General features: G+C 49.1%; 1 protein-coding gene across 6 annotated transcripts; it reads right to left on the minus strand.

Moving 5' to 3' along the window:
* Positions 1-1,423: 1,423 nt before the first annotated feature.
* On the minus strand, positions 1,424-22,546 carry LOC133466825 (transcription factor COE1-like). 6 transcript variants are annotated; one of them, XM_061750904.1, is made up of 18 exons: positions 22,379-22,546; positions 21,600-22,118; positions 21,060-21,216; positions 20,839-20,902; positions 20,067-20,122; positions 19,439-19,512; positions 18,494-18,562; positions 8,488-8,622; positions 8,193-8,274; positions 6,379-6,520; positions 5,982-6,115; positions 4,489-4,615; positions 3,843-3,931; positions 3,381-3,446; positions 2,727-3,105; positions 2,437-2,634; positions 2,265-2,330; positions 1,424-2,042 (listed from the first exon to the last, which is right to left on the minus strand). In XM_061750904.1, the coding sequence occupies exons 2-17, from the start codon at positions 21,737-21,739 to the stop codon at positions 2,266-2,268; spliced, it is 1,977 nt and encodes a 658-aa protein (XP_061606888.1). In that variant the 5' UTR covers positions 21,740-22,118; positions 22,379-22,546; the 3' UTR covers positions 1,424-2,042; position 2,265. The 6 variants fall into 6 exon arrangements, with proteins under 6 accessions (XP_061606888.1, XP_061606887.1, XP_061606889.1 ...); XM_061750903.1 differs by having other exon boundaries at positions 1,424-2,330; positions 21,600-21,895; positions 22,379-22,545; XM_061750905.1 differs by lacking the exon at positions 3,381-3,446 and having other exon boundaries at positions 1,424-2,330.
* Positions 22,547-22,563: the final 17 nt, after the last annotated feature.

Here is a 22,563-nt window from a genome sequence, read left to right on the forward strand (position 1 = left end):
GACAGATTACCTTTGTGTTCTGTCAAAATACGACATTTGCAAACATTTTTGCCGATTAGAATCATCAACAGATCGATTCATTCTTAAAATAATTGTCAGTTGCAGCCCTATTTATTGCACATTGTTATTACTCCCACTGTTATTCTCATTATTTAGATTTTGTGTCACAAAGTACAGCGGTACAAACATTGAACTGTAATAATATCCAACTTGATATGAACGCATTAACATTTTTTAAAAAGGATCCTTGCGATTGTTTTCCGACACTTTTGTAACTCTGTGAGAACTTCCGAGCACATCTTCCAAACTTTGTGTGCGTGAGCGCGTGTTGCGTTACGGGGTTAAGTGCGGCAGCGGCGTGACGAACTGATGGAGGATGAGAGCATCAAAGAATGGCGAGCAGACATCCATTAGCTAATGGATGCCTTCACTCATCTCTCGGTCTCGCACACGCGCACACGCCTCTGACGCCGTCAATCAAAAGTCATCATTATCAGTGTCGGAAAAGTCGGAATTTCTGTAACGGATGTCATTTGGTGGTGTACCTAATCAAGCGTCTGTGGAATGGAACAACAAAGTTGTAGTTTGAATGATGAAGAATTTTAAAAATGGATTAGAAAAAACAAATCACGTCAAAAGTAGGCCCGACCGATACGGATTTTTGGAGGCCGATGCCAATTCTGAAATTTGCCAGTATAAAATTGTATAAAACTGCGTTATCGGCCGATTCATTTAGAAACTATACAATATATAAAATAACTCTTTTTTTTTTTTTTATTCTTTAACGCTCACAACAGTAAAGATATGAATTACAAGGAGAACATTTGACTGTTTTACAAGACTTTGTCCTTTAGCATTTGCTAACAGAGCGAATTTTTGTAATGTTTGTTTGAATGTCTTCCGTTGTGAGGTGCAAAAATCAATCAATCGATCAAATCAGCCCATTTTTGACTATTTGAAAAGGACTAATATTGTCCGATTAATCGGTTGGGCCCTTATAAAAAACATACATACATACTAAACAAGACTAACTATGACAGGATACTAGTGCTCGGACTCGCCCCCTAAAATCCCAGTCGCTATTCGTATTGACAGTTTCGAATGACGAGCAAATCACAATGGAATCGTTACTCCTTGTACAATTCCGAAATAAGGCAACCGATGAAAAGTCCAATTCGAACGGCGCTTCCGCGTCTCCCTCCTACAATGTGCGTCCAAATGGCGGTACTTTTGGAAGTAAATGCGGCGTGGCGGCACTGCGGCTCTTGTCAGAATAAATGAAGTTAGTACGTTTGTTCTTGCTCGATTCGTCGTGATTGGAATAAAAACAATTCTGAGTCAGCGTTCGTTATTGCCGACGCAGCACCGTTCGACCGTCGCCCGACGCGTTACGTTTACGTTCCGTGAGAGCTGACAAGTGAGATGCTGACACACAAGAAAGTTTAATTCAATATCACAAAAGGTTTTTTACATTTCAAAGTGAAAAAGGAATAGAAAATGTTGTTTGGTTGTTTGTTTGTTGTTGTTGTTTCTCCTGGCGCGCAGACACAAAGCAAGAGAAAACAAAATAAATAGATGTCTTGTTTTCACGCAAGCCGGCGGAGGGAGGCCGAAGTCCACAGGCGGTAACCATGGCGACGAATCCAATCGGATTCGATCCGCTGTTGTTCACAGGACACGGCGGCACTGAGGCACCAAAACGTAAGACGAAAACATCGCTTCATTCAATTAAGACAATTAGTCACTCGTTAAGACTGAAATCATTGAATGTTAAGTCATTCCAGGATTTGGCCAAATGAAGCAAGGAATGATGTTCGAAACAACCAAACATCTCAGCTGTGATTGGCTGATTTCCGTGGGCCCAACCAGCAAACAAACAACCCGATGAAATGAAGTGCTGCACAAAAACAAAATAAAAACCACTTCCTTCCCGTCTTCACGCTAGGTCCGGATGAGTTGAGGAGGTCCTTTTGGAGGGCCACGATCGTGTCAATCGCACGCACACGCAGGCGCGCACGTTTCCATTGGCAGGACAACCATTCCTGGCATGGCCGCCATGAGGAAGAGGAGGAGGAGGAGGAAGATAAAAGTCTCAGTGAAAATCAACATATTCGGAAAACGTACACAAACAAATGATGTCAGTTGCAGTTTCGGCAGGCAGGGCTCAAATGGCGCACGTGAGGATGAGGAGGGTGCGAGGAAGGGTGAGGCCAGAAGGTGATTGACAGGCGGGAAGTGAGGTCATGAGAGGAGGCGGGGCGTACTTCAGCTGAAGGCCAACCCCGGAAGGGTGCCCGGCGGCAACTTGACACACGCTGCAAAGTTGGCGTCTGCGTGCACACACACACACACACACACACAAGAAGAGAAGTTAGGATGCAAAAAGGAGGAAAGGTGTGATGACGTCCTGGTGGTCAGGTGTCGTCGTTGCGTCACCTTGGAGGCCGTTGGCGTTGGCACAAGATGGCGGCGGGGGTGAGGACGAGGGTCTGAGCACCGGGGCGAACGCCGACTTCTGCTTGCCGGCCGCCGACACCAATGTGGCGGGCGAGAACGAGAAGACGGCCGCCGCCGCCGAACAGTTGGCGGCTAGCGATGTGGACGACGACGACATCGTCGGGCTGGAAGGGACCACTGCACGCACGTACGCACGCGCGCGCTGTCAGTATTCGTGGGAAAATGTTCGACCGGGAAACCCGCACACGCACACACACACACCCACTGACTTGCGTAAGGCGACGTGTTGCCGAAGGCGAGCGACGCTCCCAGGTTGCTGATGGCGGCGTTGTTGGCGTACGCGTTGTTGGCGTACGCGTTGATGGCGGCGTGCAGCTGCGGGGGCGTGTGCGTGTGGGAGTAGCCGGCGTGCTGCGGCGCGGAGGCGGGCGCGTAGCCGTGAGGGGACGCGCCGCTACTCCGGATGAAGCCCGCGGGGGGCGCGCTCACATCGGCCGCGTCGGACCCGTATCGGCGGCGGGATTTGGAAAAGGACGCGCCCTGATCGGTCCGCGGGGGCTCCGACGCGTCGACGGACGGCCGGGCGTGTCCTCCGGGGACGCCGTACAGCGCATCGGCGATGTCCGCCGCTCGTTTCGCCGCCGTTTCCTGCGCCGACACAAGCGTCACGTAACATCACGTGACGTCAACGCACGTCACGACTAGGGCCCGGCCGAAAACCATTTTGAAGCTTGATGCGCATTCGGATATTTGGCACAGTAAAATTCTAATAATCGATGAATCGGCCAATTAATTGAACAAACAATCACGACTAAATAAGCCTAACCCCGACGCTTACAATCGCGGATTTGTTGATCAAATGGGCCCCGGTCGTGACATCGTCGCACGGCACGACGTCACGCGTCGACGCTTGCCGAGCTGACCTGGTTGTCGCGCGGCAGGACGTAGAGCGCCTCCACCAGGTCGGCCGCTCGCTTCAGGATGGCCTCCTGCGGGGAGCACAAACGGCCAGTGGCGCAACTTGACTTTTCTTCTTCTTGTGTAAACAGACCCCCCCCCCCCCCACCCCCCCCCACCTCTCCCAACGTCCCACAGCACAGCCAATGTTGCATCTTGACGGAGTATAAACATTTGTCTGTTTGTTTTTTTAAGAATTCCATTTTCAAAATTTGGTCGAGAAGGGTCACGACAACAAACGTTTCACACAATCATGTAATCATGTAATCATAATCACACACGTGTGCGCGCGTATGTATGCAAACACACACGCGTGTGGACCAAAATGCTCATGGAACAATTCCCAAATCATCTGTTTGCTGATCACCCTCTCACACAACCCACTGCCCCCCCCGTGCGTGCGTGGGTGTGTGTGCGCGCGCGCGCACCTTTGGCAGCCTCTCGGGGTCTCCGGGGTGACGGGGGATGACCTTCTGCAGTCTTTGGAAGCCGTAGTCGATGGTGGGCTCGTTGAGCGCTTCGCCGGACACGCGCACGCACACACAGAAGAGAATGAATGCTATTGTTAAACATCAAACTATACAATACCAAAAGTCCACAAGCTTAATGCTAACATAGAATGTGAAAGGCCATAGACGGGCTAACAGAAATAAGCATCGATGTTTCAGTAATTGGAAGCCTTCAAAGTGCTACTTGAACACACAAGACAACAATACTTCTTCTTCTTGTCTCTTAATTACGCTGCATCTACATCTGGTCAAGCTCAGTGCTGCCTGGCCCCTTGTGGCACAACGTGGTACCGCACTGACGTGCGCAACTACCGCGACCCGCGTGGGGAGAAGCAGTACGGAAAATGGACGGATGGATGTCAGGGCAGGTGACCAATCTACTGCGTGAATATCTCACAGAGCTGAAAAGCACGCGATCGGATCGGGACATCCCTCGTGGACGCTTTTTCACGAGGAACGCGGCAGAAAACATTTGGCACTGTGGATCGATAACTGTGCCATCCACGCACACGCACACGCACACGCACACACGGTGAGCGGCCATGATGATGTTGCGTGCGCGTACCCGTGTACACGAAGCGTCCAGGCGTGCTCTTGCAGAAGTGTTTGGACTTGTAGGAGAGCGTGACCTCCACCACGCCCGGGATGTGCCGCAGCGGCGTCTGCACGCGGATGGCGTGCGGCGTGATCAGCTGCAAGAGGAAAAGTGGGCGGGGCGCCACAATGCAGAGATATGAATGGACATCAGGGAACGTTCCAGACCGACTTGCGATAGGTGGAAATCTGTCATCTCGAGCAGTGTTCCCCAACCTTCTTTGCCTCGCGGACCGGTTAGGAGTCGGCATTTTTCTCACGGCGTGCGTATATATTTTATATACACACACACACACACTCTTGCCTCGCTGCTGCTCCCCCCCTTCGCCGTTCGTGGCGCGTCCACTGCGGGGGTCGGACCAGACTGCAGTGCCGACTTTGAACTCGGTAAAAGCGTCGAGCGGAAAACTACGGACTCGGTGCGTGAGAGTTAACTGTTGCGATTTAAGTAGGGCTCCTGATTTCGGGTCGTTTCTCTCCAGTTCACGGAAGGAGCGGAATTAGTTCCTGAAAGGCTTTCCTTCTTTGAAACGGAAGCGTTCTGTGCGGTCTTGACTGTGCGGCTGTTGCGGCACAGAAGATCCGGTCAATTGTCAAAAGAAAACACATTGACGCGTGAATTGCAATACAACAGAAATGAGATACATTGGTCATTTTTTTTCTCTGCGGCCCGGTACCGGACCGCGGACCGGTGGTTGGGGACCACTGATCTAGAGCGCCCAGATTAAAACGTGTTTTCTTGAAACTTTTGGGATTTTATTGGAACCCTAAAAAGCATTAAATGTAGCACGTATTGAGTGTCTGTGTGTTGAAGAGGCGGGGCCTGTGGCGACGCGTGCGAGTGTCTGGCCGTGAGCTGTGGCCGACAGCAGCTCCCGCCCGCATTCGAGAAACGGCTCAAAAGTCCATTAGCGGCTGCGGCTCTCCTTTCCCGCATGCGAGGGCATTCAAGTACGGAAATATACGATCATACAACACAATCATATCGGAAAAAAAAAGCAATTTAGTGGGGTGCGAAAGATGAACCATGATTATGCGGGGAACACTGTATACGTACATACGTACAGTAGAGCGCCAGGGGAGCCCAATCTACAAGTTTCCAAGTTACGACGTTTGTTTTTTGTTTTTTGCAGCGTTAGGAGCGAGCGTCAGAAACACGGCGACGAGGCGCCGGCGAACGCAACGACCTCCGTCCAGCATCCCAATACATTCCTGACCCTCTGCAAAAAAAAATCAAGTCAATTACTGCAGGTTCTTGCGGAGTTGTGACCGTCTCCGTGTAGATCCGTATGTCTGTTTTATACTGCCCCCGGTGGCCAAAGGGCACACCCCAGGCGTTACGATGAATGAATCCCGATTCTTGACATTCTACATTCTAACGGCGCTTTGATTCGTTTCAATGAGATGATTGGAGATCCCAAGCGGTTCGAGCCTCTTTACAATGACGGTGATGAAGGGTCCCACCTCGCTCCAGGCCGTCGTGGACCCGAAGATGACTTGCAGGCCGTCGAAGAAGTTTTCTCCGATGACGATGACCGCGGCGCCCCCTGTGGTCCAACCCTCGCTGGGGCTGACGGCTTTGATGCACGGAGACGCTCCTACTCGGCACGGGCACGGGCACGGGGACGGGCACGGGCACAGTTACACACTTTGAGTTATTCAAGTTATTCAGAAGTTACTTCAGCTTATTGAAGTCTTACAGAAGACGCGTTCGAAGTACGAGAAAAGAGTTTATAGCGTCTTTCTGACTTTCGTCCAAATTTCTTTCTAATGACATTAAACGAGTTGGAAGATAAGAGAAACGTGTCATGTAACAGGAAATTGCATGTCAGTATTTTCAAGGGTTGGTGTAGCGTGTTACCGTGGCGGAGGTTTGCCAGCGGCGCGTCCGCCGGGTCGAGCCTGCGCACGCGGCGGCCGTGTTTGGAGTTGTTGTGGACGAAGACGTCGTCGGACACGGCGAGCACGTGACCCTCCACGCTCACCGTCGTCGACAGCGCCACCTAGGGAAGACGAGCCGGACCGGCCCCCGAATCGCTCAACAGGAATTTTGAAATCCGTTCGGAGTCGAGTCGTGTTGTCGAGAACGGACAAAACTTGGCAGGATATCATTTTGGCCGCAAGAACAAGAATAAAGTGCGAGGAAAGATAAAGGCAAAAGGCCGGTATGAAAGAAACAACGCAGCGTATACCCAAAAGTACCGGAATCTAAAAATTCAACGACCCTGTAAAGTGAATTCAGATATTTGTTTCTCAATACATTCTAACCATTTCCAGATAATTGCTGGAAAGGTACAAAGAGTGAGAACTATCCATCCATCCATTTCCCTCCGCTTATCCGAGGTCGGGTCACGGGGGCAGCAGCTTTAGCAGGGACGCCCACAGACTTCCCTCTCCCCAGCCGCTTCATCCAGCTTTTCCGGGGGGATCCCGAGGCGTTCCCGGACCAGCCGAGAGACGGGTCGTCCCCGGGGTCTCCTCCCGGCGGGACGTACCCGGAACACCTCACCGGGGAGGCGTCCGGGAGGCATCCCGATCAGATGCCCCGGCCGCCTCGTCTGGCTCCTCTCGATGCGGAGGAGCAGCGGCTCGACTCTGAGCTCCTCCCGGATGACCGAGCTGCTCGCCCGTTCTCTAAGGGAGAGCCCGGACACCCGGCGGAGGAAACTCATTTGGGCCGCTCGTATCCGGGATCTCGTTCTTTGGGTCACGAGCGGTAAATCGAGAGCTTCGCCTTTCGGCTTAGCTCCTTCTTTACCACAACGGATCGATGCGGCGTCCGCAGTCATCGATCCTCCCGTCAATCTCCCGTTCCGTTCTTGCCTCACTGGTGAACAAGACCCCGAGATACTAGAACTCCTCCACTTGGGGCAGGATGCTTTAGCACGTACCCGGCGCAATTGCAACGTGCACTTAGCGACACCCCAAAAAATGCAGCGTCCCTTCGGGTCATCTGCTGGCCCGGTTGCTTTAGAGCGCCTCGTTGTCAGGCGCGAGTGTGTTTTGTCTTGGCAAAAGAAAGACGCCAGACCAACTGGCATCCATTTTTCCAGGTCATAGAAGTGCTATTCGATTGGCACTTGACAGTTGAGCAGGGCGTGCCTCAGTGTAGTCGGCGGACACCCCCGCAGAGATGACGGCTCCATTGTTCATGTTTTTCAAGCGTCATTTACTTTCATACTTTAAAAAGAAAAAGACAATAATCATTGAAATTTGGCAGGATTGTTAACAACAAATTGAGTATTTTCACTTTACAGGGACTTTAACTTTTGGATCTTCCTCTGTTCGTTCTCAGTCGGACTCGCATAAAACGGGTTTAGTCCGCTTGCGCCTTCGGCCAGGTCTGACATCAAACACACACACACGCGCGCGCGCGAAGTTACTGGCCGTGTGTGTTTTGCGGCGGGCCGCCGGCAGTCGCGTGAAGGGTCCGCCCCTTAATTAGCTCCCAGAGAAGCTCCCATCTCCATTCCGCTACAATGGAGATGCGCAATTAGCCGGGCACGCACACACGCACGCACGTCGCTCGCGGCGAGTGCGGCGAAGTGGTTTCTCCCTGGTGGTGCGCAGCCGCAGAATTGAAGATCAGAAACTCCTGGAGAGCCAATCGACGGAATCGTCCCCTTAACTTCCTGTCTGGCCGAGCGCACTTTTGTAGCGCACGCACGCACGCACCTGGAACCTCCTCATGTCTCGCGGGTTTCCGGCGTTCTTCAGGCAGTTCTGGTTGCACTTGAGGAAAAACTTGAGGAAAAACCTGTCGAGATGAGCCAAATACATCTGAATTATATTTCGGAAATGTCACAGACTTTTCGGCTTCATTGTTGCACTCAATTTCTTTGCATGTTGGGCTACTTAAATGTTTTCAAGTGTTAAGCATTTTCAAGTGTTACATAAGCATTTGATCGTATTATTTGGAAGACTTATTGTTATTTGAATGTTTCAGGCATTTGGAAGAACCTTCTTTTACCGTTTTCCGTTATTTTTGCATTGCAAAGTGTGACATTTTGCAATTTCAGGACTCGAGGAGTCTCGTCGAGAGGTCTCGCGTGTGAATTCGGCTTTGCGATGCACCGCAATCCCTGAAGATGGCGACGTGGCAGCGCTTTGGAGGAGAAGAGAAAGAATCTCATCTTGCCGCGTCGAAATGTCGGCCGATTTGCGTCCGTGTGACAGAAACAAAGTGTGTGTGTCGGAACGGTGAGGAATGTCTGCGGAGGGACCGACGAACGGGGTGCAAAAAGCCGCCGACGTTCAGCTGGAGATGCGTAAAGAAATTGAATTTGATTTTGCAATGGTTTCGTATTGGCCGGCGAGACGGCGAACTCCGCTTGGGAAACGCCGGGCAGTCAACGAGTTAATTGCGTTCGGAAGTGTCGGGAGTCGGCCGAGCGGAGCGCTCGACGCCATTGGAAGTTTCTCTTAAGTTGCCGTCGAGTCCTTTGGTCTCCACCGACTCACGAGACCGCAAAACCCCCGCCAGAACAAAGCCCAGGTGTGTGCGTGTGTGCGTGCGCGCGCGCGCGTGTGTGTGTGTGAGACGGACGGTGCAGCGCCGACGGTCCGTGTGTAAAAGTGTGCGTTAACGAGCTCGGGCTCGGTAAGAACACGGGATTCTGCATGGCTAATTAAGTTGACCTCTCACCCCCGGGTGACAGCCTATCACGGCGCAGGACAGCCACGCTGACCCCCGCGACCTCACACTGTCGAGTCCTCCTCACAAAGCGCACGCAACGCGACGTGAAATATGAACGTTCTCATCGCACAGCTAAACCGAAAATTGTACTTAAAGAGACAATAAAAAAACATTTATTACATACTAATGACTGATATGGCTTTTTTGAGGATGATTCCCATATTTGGAAGAATGAAATACTGATAAGCAATTAAACAGCAGAATAATAAAAACAAATATGATGACTAAAATAACATTTGACTTCTAACAATAAAGTACAAAATATGAACTGGAGGCAGAACATTTGACTGTTTGAAGGGACGTGCACAACTTCATGAGTTGTTGAACTTTACAACAGAGAGAAAAATCAGCAACAACCATTTTTTTCCATTTGAATGTTAGTTAGCTAATATCATTGTCACGTGTTAGTATGGAAGAAACAACGATTTCTGCTGATTTCATCAGTCACTGAAATGTCGGCCACCGGGGGCAGTATAGTTTCACATCTCCTGGGAGGGACTTTGTCAACTGCACTCACATCAGTCGTCGCCGTTCTTCGCAGAGGATAAGGAATATACGCATGTGCAGCCTTTGTGTTCAAATATCCGTTCCTTAAAGTGTCGCGACATTGCCACGGAGATGCTTGAATGGGGCGGGGCTAGTGCTCAGCCCCCGACGACCCCCACACGCCCGCCCCTCCCCCACCAACCCCTCAGACCTGATCGGGATCAAGTGATGATGTCACTCGACCTTTGCTACATTGTCAGAACACGCACGCAAACACACCACACTGACACATGCACGCTGGCAGCTGATTGGTTGAGAAGATGAACTGGATTTTCAAAGCCAATTGCTGATGTTGGTGCGTAACAGAGGTGAGCTTGTTGCGTGTCATGTTCTTTTTGTTTTTCTAACAAATGTTTATCGCATGCAAATTGAGGAAATCCTCCCGCCGTCGATGTGACTGGTCTCTCAATTGAGCAATGAATTGGTCGCCAATCAATTTCGAATGTTTATTGTCATTGCTTCAAAATCAGCAGGCGCGCGAGACCAGTGTAACGGCAGCCTCGACATTTTGGAGGCTCCGCCCCCTCAAAAGGTTTTGCGACGGCGAACGAAGCGCAACCGGACGTTAGCCGTTGGTGACAGGTCGAGGCGGACGGGAACGACTTCTTGTTTGTGCCACGGCTTGATTAGCTTCTCAAAAAAATTTACAATATCAGGAACGCAACATCTGAAGGAGAAACAAAAAAGAAATAAAACATTTTCAGTGGACATTTGAGGAGCACTATGGAGGTCCACGATATGAAAATCTCGATTTCGTGATTATTCCCAAAACAGCACGAAAATAAATCAAGTGACTCCGCCCCCTTGACCAAATATGGGCACTTCCTGCTGGTTAGCCAGAATTAGCTCATTCCACACGAAATCAACCAAGGGTTAGGGTTAGGTTTTTTTTGTGGAAGAGGGGTTCAGGGGTCAGACAGAGAAAAGCAAAAAAAAAAAAAAAGCGGGAAAGCATCGACGTGCTGGAGGAGGAGGAAAGGAAGACGAGGAGGAAGAGGAGGAAGACTTGAGAGGAGCCAGCCAGACGACGACCTCATTTGCATAAGCAGCAGCACGCCTAATTGATAGGCCGGGCGGCTGGCTGCCAATCAACGCTCGTCTCCCGGGAGACATGCAAATGAGGAGGAGGAGGAGGAAGAAGGGGAATCAGTCTACATTACTTTCAACACCTTCATCATCTTCATCACGTCCATCATCATCGCGCACACACACGATGCTACGACACGTAGCAACTCTTTGCTGATGTCACTTCCTGTCAGCTGATCCTGTGACCACAAGCTGGGGGGGGGGAAGTGAGCGGGGGGGCAGAGGCTAAAGGCTTCTTTATACTCGCGCGGACGTCACTGCGGCTGTCCCACGCGTAGTTTGCCTTTATACTCGAGCGCAACCCACACGCGCTGTTTTGAAAGTGTGCTGCAGTACCCCTCCGAGCCGGGGGTGTCGCTACGCCTGGTATCGGATAGGACGCCACAGGGTGGAGTTTCCTCTGCATTTTTCTTTTGTTTGTACTTTCCTTTCAGTAACAAGGAACAAAGCAACAACAATGGCGACCGCGACAGAACAAATGGACCTCCATGACCAGATGATACGTTTAATTATATCGAGAAGGCGGCGACGTAGATAGTATGTAGAACCAATGGCACGCCGGTACGTCTTCACAGCATGTGACTAAAACGGACCAATCACGAGAGATGATCTCCGCGGCGTTCGACGCGCAGCGACTATTTATGTCGGTGCGCGGGGCAATTCGTCGGTCACGTGACGCAATGCGGGCGTTGTCGGCCGCGGGAGTATAAAGAGGCCTTAAAGGATGACACACACGCACGAGGTCCATATAAGGAAATATGTCCCCACTAGAATAAGTAATCAAGCCGCCCTACCAAATTTAATATTCTAATTTGCTATGATAAGTGTATACATTTGAATATCAATTACAACAATGATCTTTCATTCATTCATTAACTCATGAACTAAGTACAACAACAAGGATCATCAAATGCTGCTTTCATCTCACACACACACACACAACTGATCAATTGAATATATTATCATTATGATGATGATGAAAGTATTGTGTTCATGATTTAACAGAAAAATATTCCTCTCATCCACTGTTGCTCATTAGAAACATTTTAAATCCTCATTTAAATATTCATCATCTTGTTTTCTTGGCACCAATAAGCATCAAATCATCCAAAATTGATGAAGCTGATGATTGGCTCCTCTTAAATCTTAAAAAAAATCACTTCAAAAGTGTGTGTTCGTGTGTGTGTGTGTGAGAGATCAGCCACACAGCACGCAGCGGAGTTGTCATGTCAACATGTTGTCACCGAAGCGAAACACTCACACTTACATCTTCACGTGCGCACACGCGCGCCCGTGTCACACGCATTCCCAGCGACTGCAGTGAAGCTAATTAAAAAGACAAAACAAGTCAACACTTTGCAACGGCAGAACAAAGGCTGACACACAACAACAACACAAGCAGTGTGTGCGTGTGCGTGAAAATAGAAAGAAAAGCCGATGACACGCGTTAATAGAAGACAAACGTCAACATTTGATAGGCGATGATTGACAGCTGTGCTGTCATGTCACAACAAGTGCACACACACACACCTCGTTAACTACATGTGTGTATCAACACAACAACAAAATTAATTCATCGCTCTTCAATTAACACTTTCTGACGCGTGCCACGTGTTGTTTTTTTTTTCCACGAGTGTGTATGCGAGCATTTAAGATGGATATGTGAAAGGATTTGAGTATATTTTATTGATGCATTTGACGATGCTATGTGAATAGATTGGACATTTGTGCGAGCTTATGTGTGCAGACATTTGATGTGTTTATGTGAGCACGAATTTATAGGAGTTGAAAGGAAGTGGTTTCAAAATAAAATATGGCATTGCCCAACAGCCATAAAGTACAATAGTAAGCCTAACTTAAGCCGTAGCGTTACATAGCATTACACTGTATAGTACATCCATATATATATATATTTATCATGTATATATGTCGTATGCTTGTTGATTATTGTGTTACAATAACACTTTTCCTCTTTGATTTAAAATGTCTGCTTTTAATGTGTAAGTTCTGTAGGATATGACGTAACGGTCGGCCAATCAGAAGCCGTGTTGCGTATGACATCGGGCTTGGCTGGCTCGTCTCCCAAGAGCGAGACGCCATTAACCCGAACGCGGGTGCTGCCGAATAAATGTGCCTTTCGGGCTAAAGCGCAAGTGGACGCGCGTTTCCTCCTGGACTCAAGACAGAGTTTCAACACCGCTGGGTTACAATCTGAAATGTATACGGTTCGTTGCGGACGGGACAGCCGGATAGTCGCATTTAAGATCCTCTCCGCCAGTGGAGGGGATTCCACACGAAATCAACCAAGGGTTAGGTTTTTTTTTGTGGAAGAGGGGGTTCAGGGGTCAGACAGAGAAAATGGATGTGGATATGCGCGTAAACACATTTGAGTAATCTTTATGAGAGCAAGACTCCTGCGTATGAGAGTATTTGAGTAGTGATTATGAGAGGCTTTGAGTAGTGTTTATGAGCGTGTTTGAGTCATGTTTATGAGAGCAAAACTAGTGTGTGAGTGTTTGAGTAGTATTTATGAGGGTTTGAGTAGTCTTTATGAGAGCAAAACTCTTGTGTATGAGAGTATTTGAGTAGTGATGAGTGTTTGAGTAGTATTTATGAGAGCAAGACTTTCACTCGTGCGCATGAGGATTTGACGAGTGTTTGTGAGAGGGTTTGAGTTGTGTTTATAAGAGCGTTTAAGGAGTGTTTATGAGAGCCTTTCAGTAGTTTGTGTGTGTGAAAGCATTTGAGTAGTAAGTGTGAGAGCTAATCCTGAATAATGTCCCTAACGGCCCCTCATAGAGTTAACACGCACACATGAATTCAGATGACACATTTCCTGCGTTCGTGTTTCATACATCATATACGCGTTACATCACAGACAAACAGCTGCTCTAATAATAATAACAGTGTCTGTTGCGGAATGGTGAACGACTGGTTGGCACATCTGCCTCACAATTCTGAGGACCGGGGTTCAAATCCCGGCCCCGCCTGTGTGGAGTTTGCATTTTCTTCCCGTGCCTGCGTGGGTTTTCTCCGGGTACTCTGGTTATCTCCCACATCCCCAAAACATGCAGGGTAGGTTGATTAAAGACTCTCAAAATTGCCCCAAGGTGTGAATGTGAGTGGGACTGGTTGTTTGTTTCTATGTGCCCTGCGATCGGCGGGCAACTGGTTCAGGGTGTACCTGATGTGAGCTGGGATAGGCTCCAGCGCTCGCTCCCGCGAGCCTTGTGAGGAGAAGCGGCTCAGAAAATGGATGGATGGATGGTGTCTGTTGCTTCCCTCACATTCTTATGAGCATAATGACTGCCCTGAAGCAATACAATCATCTGACCGGAGTATAATTAGCATTTCACACGTGTTATTACAATTTGGACCTCACATTTATTGCATTATGGTCAAAAATTATTGTAACAAATGACTTATGACTATTATGACATGAAAACATGAAAAGGAGGCGGGCCTGACTTCATGATGTGGTAACAAACAACATGTAATTAAAACACACGAGTGTGTCAAAGCGCTTGTTGGGTTGCCACATGGTTGCCATGGTGACAGACGCTCATTGATGACGCCGGTCAGAGTGAAAGCAAACACGCTGAGTCACACGCATGCTGTGCATACGCATACATATATACACAGACACACACATATTGGAACACAGATGCACGTACACACACACACGTTCACCCACTCACACATGCATATACAGACACACAAACTCACAGACACAAAGAGTACAACTGCGTGTGTGTGTGTGTATATGTCAGACAGGAAGCTCACAGGGTCAAAGTTTAGCATCAATTAGTTGTTTGTCAGTGTGTGTGTGTGTGTTACCATGGCAGCACAGTGACCAAATGAATGTGTGAACATGACAATGAGCCTGACGGCATGATGCTGCTGCCATCTTCCTGCATAGCAAACACACACACACACTTTTTGGCAAAGGGGAATTCCCATTTCCATCAGTGTGTTTGTCAGAATGTGTGTGTACCTAAGCGTATGTGTGTGTCAAGAAAAACATCGATGCTTGCGCCTTCATTATCAACGCTCATCACATGCCTGCCTCAATTACACACCCTCTGTGTTTGTGTGTGCGTGTGTTTCAAGTTGTGTAATTGTTGTAAAAGAGCAGCTTGAAATCATTTAACTAACACAACAACAAAAATTGACAAGCAAAACAGTGCATGTGTGCGCGTGTGTTTAGCTAAAGACAGACATACACACACTTAACTCTTCAAATGTTCTCGTGTATAATTTTACATCTGTGTGTGTGTGTGTGTGCGTGCTGTGCTGTGCTGCTAAGACAAGTGCAGACTGAAGGCGTCTTTCTACTCCCGCGCTCGCCCGCATTGCATCACGTGACCGACGCGCGGGCCAATGAGTCGCTTGACGCGCACACGGCAAAAATTGTCGCTGTGCGTAGAAGGCCGCGGAGATCGTCTCTCGTGATTGCTCCGTTTTCGTCACATGCTGCGATGACGTAGCAGCGTGCCCCTCGGTTCTACATACCATCAACGCCGCCGCTTTCTCGGTCGATTTTGCAGCCAAATTAAACGTATTATCGGGTCTTCTTGGTCAATTTGTTCTCGCAGACACTGCTCCACGGTCGCCATTGTTGTTGCTTTGTTCCTTATGTAAAGGAAAGGAAAAACGGCTGCAAAATGCAGAGGAAACTCTCAACACCCTGTGGTGTCCGAGCCAATGCCAGCAGTAGCGACACCCCCGACTTGGAGGTGAACTGCAGTACATTTCCAAAACGGCGCGCGTGGGTTGCGCTCGAGTATAAAGGCAAACTACGCGCGGGAAGATGCCTGAGGAATGGAGGAAAAGTGTACTGGTGCCCATTTTTAAGAACAAGGGTGATGTGCAGAGCTGCGGGAACTACAGGGAATAAAATTGATGAGCCACACTATGAAGTGTTGGGAAACAGTAGTGGAGGCTAGACTCAGGACAGAAGTGAGTATTGGAAAAGTCCAGAGAAGGTCAGAAGGAGCTACATTGTGGCTTTGTAGATCTAGAGAAAGCGAGGAACCGTGGGACTGCATGCGGAGGTCTGCAGTGGCAGAGAAGTATGTTAGAATAATACAGGACATGTACGAGGGCAGCAGAACAGCGGGTGAGGCCGGCCGTGATGGACGGAGTAGAGACAGTGGCACTGAAGAGACGACAGGAAGCAGAGCAGAGGAAGACGTTGAGGTTCGCTCTCGGAGTGACCGGGTTGGATCAAATGAGAAATGAGCTCATCAGAGGGACGGCCGAGGTTCGATGTTTTGGAGACAAAGTTAAGAGAGAGCAGTCTTCGATGGTTTGGTCGCGTCCAGAGGAGAGAGAGAGTGAGTATATTGGCAGAAGGATGATGAGGATGGAGCGGCCAGGCGAGAGAGCGAGAGGAAGACCCAAGAGAAGGTTGATGGATGTCGTGAGGGAAGAAGACATGAGATTGTGCTAGATTAGGAGCTAATTGAGATTCACCAAGCCGTTAAAAGTGGATGCCATTATTGGGTTCTTGAAACACTTATGGCGTTAAAGACTTGGAGAAATAAATGAGAGTTTTGAGAGTTTGATGTTGTTGCAGCCCATCGCTTCCAATTCTAGCCAAGAAGGAGAACGCCCTATTGATTTCCCGCACTGGCCCGGTTGTTGGGCACTGCAAATGACGCGTGTCCTTCAAAACGTAGTCAAAATGTCACATATAAGGGGCATGACGTGTACGCTGTTCTTCGGTTGTCATGCAGAATTCGGCTCGGGACTGGAAAAGGGTTACATTTGACGTTAGCCACCGCACTACGGCGATGAAAAGGAAAATACAATCGGAATAGTTTAAAAGTAAAGACAACCAAAGTCAGATTCAATGCAAGTTCGGTGAGCAGTGGTCTCTCTTTTTCTGTTTTTTTTTGTAAGGCTGCGTGTGCACGGGACGCGTCGGTGGGCCGAGTGTCCCGGGAAAAGAGGGCGGGGCTTCGTGTTGACCGCAGACGACGACGATGCACTCCGACGGGCCAAAGCGGCGTTGAAATGTGCTCACAAATGTGGAGTCAAAGAAATGCACCGCTACAAACGCCGTCCACAAGAAGGCGCCCAAGAGCCGTCCCGCGCGTGGTCCCCTCCACACACATAAACCGGAATGTGTGTGTGTGTGTGAAGCTATCAGAGATATTTTAGTAAGTAGGATGACAAAAAAGGTGTGTGTGTATGTGTGTGCGCAAGACAAAGGCAGCAAAGACGAAGAGATCGTTTAGAAGCAGATTCCCTCAACCACCTCCTCTTCCTCCTCCAAATGATTGACAGCCGAACCCCCTCCAGCAGCCTTTGATTGACAGGACTCCCCACATAACTGAGGTTTTATCCTGGGAAACAAACCGAAGCTCCTCCGTGCTCATGTTTCCATTCTGGGACGACAAATCCTCGTCTTCCTTGTCCTCCTCTTCATTGTCTTTTCCTCGGGCTACGACCCCTCTTAACCCCAACCCTCGTCTAATCCTGCACTAGAAACAAATGACACACACACGCATTGAGCCTACTATTATGAAGGCGGCAGGCTAACGCAACAAAAGCGAGCCGAGCACCCAGACAAGTCGAGCTGCATTTACACACACACCAGGGGAATGACACACAACGCGCACACGTACACAAATCTGACACATGCAAACACACTAGTCACACACTCACAACGTGCAGATGCGCATGTGGTGCGCGAGGCTCTTCAGCAGTCAAGCAGGCGCGTGATTGGATCTCGTTAACCTTCTATTAACCCAGAGCGAGACGGATTAACTGGGCCGCAAGCACACACGCACAAGTACTGATTTGGTACAACGAGCTGTCACTCACATGCACACGTCATCCGAGAAGCTTGACAAAGACAAAGTGTGTGTTAGAGGTGCACATGCAGGAAGTCACATGATCTCATGTTGATTGATGGTTATGTTCAGGACACTAGTTCACACACTGCTAAAAAGTGCTGAGCTCACCGGTGATGTCACTGTGTGTGTGTGTCTGTGCATGCGTCCACATGTTGCAGCGCAGACTTCCAGATGTTTCAGTGCGAGTCTGTGAACGGCCACCGACAGGAAGTATCCCACGGTATCCACGGTAACCTTGACATTCCATCCCTTTTCCCTGACATCTCCCATCATGCGCGCAAGCACGCACGCACGCACGCACGCACGCACGCACGCACGCACGCACACACGCTGGGCTATTTCTAGGAAAGAATCGCAACAAATGTTTCCTTTCTCTCCTATAAACTGGCGAGAGGAAGAGGTGAAGAAGAGGAGGAAGAGCTGACGAAAGGAACGACGACGTGGTCAAAACTGTGTCGCGTAAACACAGGTACGCACACATTTGAAAAAATGCATCTCGACTCTGGTTTCACTTCTGTCACATTTTCTTTTTTTAATTCATGACCCATTTTAAACAAGTGATGAGGGTGTGTGTGTGCGTTTTTAGTGTGGTACGGGTGTGTGACTTATGTGCGATTCTGTCGATGATGACATCAGATCTAACAATTGTCTAACAACACAGCTGTCACAGTTTGTGCGTGTGCACGCGTGCATGTGTGAGAGAGAGAGAGAGAGAGAGACATTGTGTGTGCGAGAGGAAGCGAAAGTCATACATATACGCACGCACGCACGCACGCACGCAGTACCTGTCGATGATGACGGGGTCCGACGGCGTCTCGTTGCGATTGCCGCAACTCTTCTTGTCACAGCAGCGACTGTGAGGACACAAAACAGCTGTTAGCGTTCATGTCATTAGTACATTTGTTAGTGTGCACGTCAGTAGTGTGTGTGTGCGTGTCATTTGTGTGCACATGAAAGCTACGCGGTGGAGCAGGTGCTCGCAGACCGAAATAGATGTAAAAGTTTTCTCTTGACAGTGTCAGCGCACTTCCACGTCTTCTACGCGCACCTTCATCAAGATAAGAGAGACATTTCTCCATATGTGTAAAAAAGAAGTCACTTCCATTAGCCTGTCTATGGCATTCTGCATTATTTTTTTGCTTTAAGCTAGCGGACGTTGGCTATGACATGGTTGAGTTGAACATTTTGCCGTTTAAAAAATACTTCATGTTTAATTCTCCTTTGTTTGACTTGTTTTGTGTTTACATGTGCCCAATTTTCATTACTGTGTGTGTGTGTGTGTGTGTGTGCGCGTGTTGCTGAACGTGCAATTTCTTTCAGCAGAGAAACAACCGGAGTTCTCACCTTGACTAACGACTTTCTGTGCCAATTAACCACACAACACACACGCATGCACATTGTTGTACAGTTTGTGTAGCTTCTCTTAAAAGAACCACAAAATAAAGTCGTTTTGCATTGAACAATTCACAATTCCAGACTCTAAATTGCCTGTAGGCATGACTGTGAGTGCGAATGGTTGTTTGTTTCTATGTGCCCTGCGATTGGCTGGCAACCAGTTCAGGGTGTACCCCGCCTCCTGCCCGATGACAGCTGGGATAGGCTCCAGCACGCCCGCGACCCTAGTGAGGAGAAGCGGCTCAGAAAATGGATGGATGGAATTCACAATTCCCAAGACAATGAAACACAAACAATCGCCATGGCCCCTCCTCCTCGGCGTGCGCGTTTCTGACCTGCACGTGATCTCGTGCGTGAGCAGAACTCGACACATCTCGGGATTCTTGTCCTGGCCCTCGTACACGATGGGCTGCGGGAGACGACAGACGTGCGACTGTCAAGCCTGCTGTCGTGCGCGCGCGCACTATCGACGCATTAAAGGTCCCCTTCCATCAGAATCGGTTTTGACATCTGTGCGGTTTGTCGATCGAACGCAAAAGGAAATAAACGCCATTCAAAACGGGAGGATTAGAAATCGCCGACGTCGCGGCGTAGTCTTGTCAATTCATATTCAAGTCCCGCCCACCCGGGGACCCGAACGGCAACGCGGCGTCCGAGCCGGCGCGTCGCAGCTGCTGTCGAGCCGGGCAAACCCAAAGCTAGAAAGTGTACATATGTTGTGCTTCATAACAACACTTACTTTTTTCCCGGATTTATCCGTGGATGAAATGGCGACGTTCGCGGCGATATCGGTTTTGGGCATTTCCGACCAAAACGATCTCGCAAACGCAGTCAAAGAAAAACAAAACCAATTCCACAAAGTGACAGAAGGGGACCTTTGACACGTCAACCGATCGACTGTCCCACTCTCGCCCTCGATGGGCCGATCACAAGCGGAGGACGGCGTGCGCGCGCGCCGCTCACCTCTTTGCTGGCGGAGTCGATGAGTCTGACGTACAAGTCTTGTTCCGTCCTGACGCCTGCGTGGGGAACAAGGAAACAGACAAGGCTTTTTGTTTTCTCGTCGTCATCTCACTCACCCAGCGCAACTACTAACTAGCTAACTCGTCTGTCGTGATTGTTACATTTTAAGATCACCACTCGAGGCGTAATGCAGGCTCCCTCTAGTGGTACGTGAAAGAATCCCTCAATCAAATGTTCAAACGCACACCAGAAAAAAGTACCTAATTTTCAGTTGCATGTGATTAAAATGTGCTACACGGACGTCATTTTCCTCTTGAAAATCATCAAATAATATTTGTTACTTTAGCACATTTTAATGTAAAAGTTTGAATGAAGTCCATTCAAATGAGTTTTTTCAGCGTAGTAAAAGTAAGTACAGCTCAGTTATATTTAACTTTGAAGTAGAATAGTTTTTGCAATTTTCATGATTGAGGTACAGTTTTTGTTTTCCTCACGTTGCTAATTTGCAAGCTGTGCATAATGTCATTAAAGCTTTGGATGACTACGCTACTGTATTTTAATGTCGGTCGTTCCTTGGAGAGCTAAGTATTTTCCCAGGCGCTAACTCGTGCAATAAAGTTTGAAGATAACCGTATCCAGAAAATAAATCCTCTGTGACGTCACGTGCAGAAAGGACGTTCGATGTTTTTTTTTTTTTTTTTTTTTTAAATTCTCTTAAGTCAAGCACACACCAACCCTAACCTCCTGCAGTGTCACTCATTGCCTGGCTCACCGTTAGCGTAGAGCAGCTGCAGCTGGTAATGGACGCCGTTGTTGGTCTTCTCGCCCGCGCTCTCCTGCACGCGCACGCGCACACGCACGCCAATAAACAATCGCATTCATGTTTCAAAACAAAACATTTCAGCACAAGCCACACACTCTTTTGGATGTTTTGCATACACGTCCAATTCAGTGCATCCAAGAATTCCACCGCAATTGATCGGAGGCGCGCACCTTGTCCTTCTCCACGAAGCCCACGAAGGCGCTCCTCTCCACTTGCACGGGCTGCCCTCGTCGGTCGTACAGCGCCACCGCGAAGTGGAAGAAGTTGGACTTGCGCAGGTTGCAGGGCGGCTGCTTCTCGAAGTGGGCCCGGCCCACGGACACCCCGCTGCGCCGGGCGCAAACAAACACGCGTCTCTCTCTGCAGGACTCGTTCCGCGGATGTCGCCGTTGCGGACCGGCGCACAATTGCGCGGAACAAACATTTCTCCCTGACTGCCACTTGCGCTGCATCATTTCCTTGAAACTTCAGGCTGCACCTCAGTTTCGTTTGCAGACAACGACAAGCAACGAAGCCTTTTCTCTCGATTATTAGCAATATTGAATACGCACATTTCATTTTTGACACATTGCATTTGCTTTTGTGTGGAAGGAAGTAATTTGTCCTATTTGTCCTCCAACTATTGAAGACTTTTCAAAAAGAAAGCACCTGCACGTCAACCACAGACAATAATTCAACTAACAATTATGAATCTGTATTTTGAACCTGACCTCTGCGCGGCGGTGTCGGCGTGCAGCACGCCGCCCGCCGGCACCGGCACCGGCACCGGCACCGGCACGCCGCCCCGCATCCACCCCTGGACGGCGTTCATGCCCCCCGGCGGCGGCTCCTCCTTCAGGCCGCCGAACATCAGCGACCCTCTGCCGCCTGCAATCTGCACTTGTTCTCGGTCCTCCGGAACGTCCTCGTGTAGGAAAGGGGGCTCCCGCAGTCATCACGTTTTCATCACTGGAGTCTTCCTCCTCAGGAGGAGGAGGAGTTCCTGGAGGTTCCGCTTGAGCTTCTCCTGCGAGGAAGAGGAGGTGGTGCCGGTTACGGGCAAAGGGGCGCGGTGACCAATCTGGACCACGCCTCTTTCTACACAACGCTAGCAGAAACAAAAAGCCAGAACGTGTGTAACACAGGGGCGCGTAACTTGAGTGTGAAAAGTGTCTCCAAACTCTCCATCCATCCGACGGCTGCATGTCTTCCGAAGCGGTTCATCGTAGATGAAGACGTGTCTTCACGCTCTGGACACGTCATTAGGTACACCAATACAAACATTTCAGGGAGCTTGTTCAATTATACTCTCCACCGGTGAGCTATTTTTACATTAACTCTCGACAGTGTCAAAACTAATCAAAACGGAGGACTAGCATGAGCGATCTCATTGTGTACCAAACAAAGTGTCCGGGGTATGTTGGATTAAATAAAATGAAAAAGACAAAGAAAGCAACAGCAGCCTAAATAAATATTTCAAATTGCAACTGCAAGTATTTCGAAAACTCACGTGTCGCTGAGCTTGAGCACCACCGTTCGGCCGACCTGTGAAAGTGCAGGCTGCTGACGTCACACATCCAAAGCGAGAAGCTTCACTTTGTTCACTCGAGTATTTATGTTGCATCCATTAGGCGCTTTTCCACCCTACATTTGATTGATAAACAGTATTTATTTCTTTGTTTATTTCTTTCATTC

The sequence above is a fragment of the Phyllopteryx taeniolatus genome, chromosome 17 (genome assembly GCF_024500385.1).
Source record: "Phyllopteryx taeniolatus isolate TA_2022b chromosome 17, UOR_Ptae_1.2, whole genome shotgun sequence".
Lineage (NCBI taxonomy): Eukaryota > Metazoa > Chordata > Actinopteri > Syngnathiformes > Syngnathidae > Phyllopteryx > Phyllopteryx taeniolatus.

What these genes read in the sequence shown, in the direction of transcription:
- LOC133466825 (XM_061750904.1), bottom strand. Translation starts at nt 21,739, where the DNA reads ATGTTCGGCGGCCTGAAGGAGGAGCCGCCGCCGGGGGGCATGAACGCC. An exon ending in GCCGACACCGCCGCGCAGAG is followed by an intron (nt 21,217 to 21,599) that starts GTCAGGTTCAAA and finishes CGCCCGGCGCAG; the next exon opens with CGGGGTGTCCGTGGGCCGGG. An exon ending in TGCAAAAATAACGGAAAACG is followed by an intron (nt 8,275 to 8,487) that starts GTAAAAGAAGGT and finishes TCATCTCGACAG; the next exon opens with GTTTTTCCTCAAGTTTTTCC.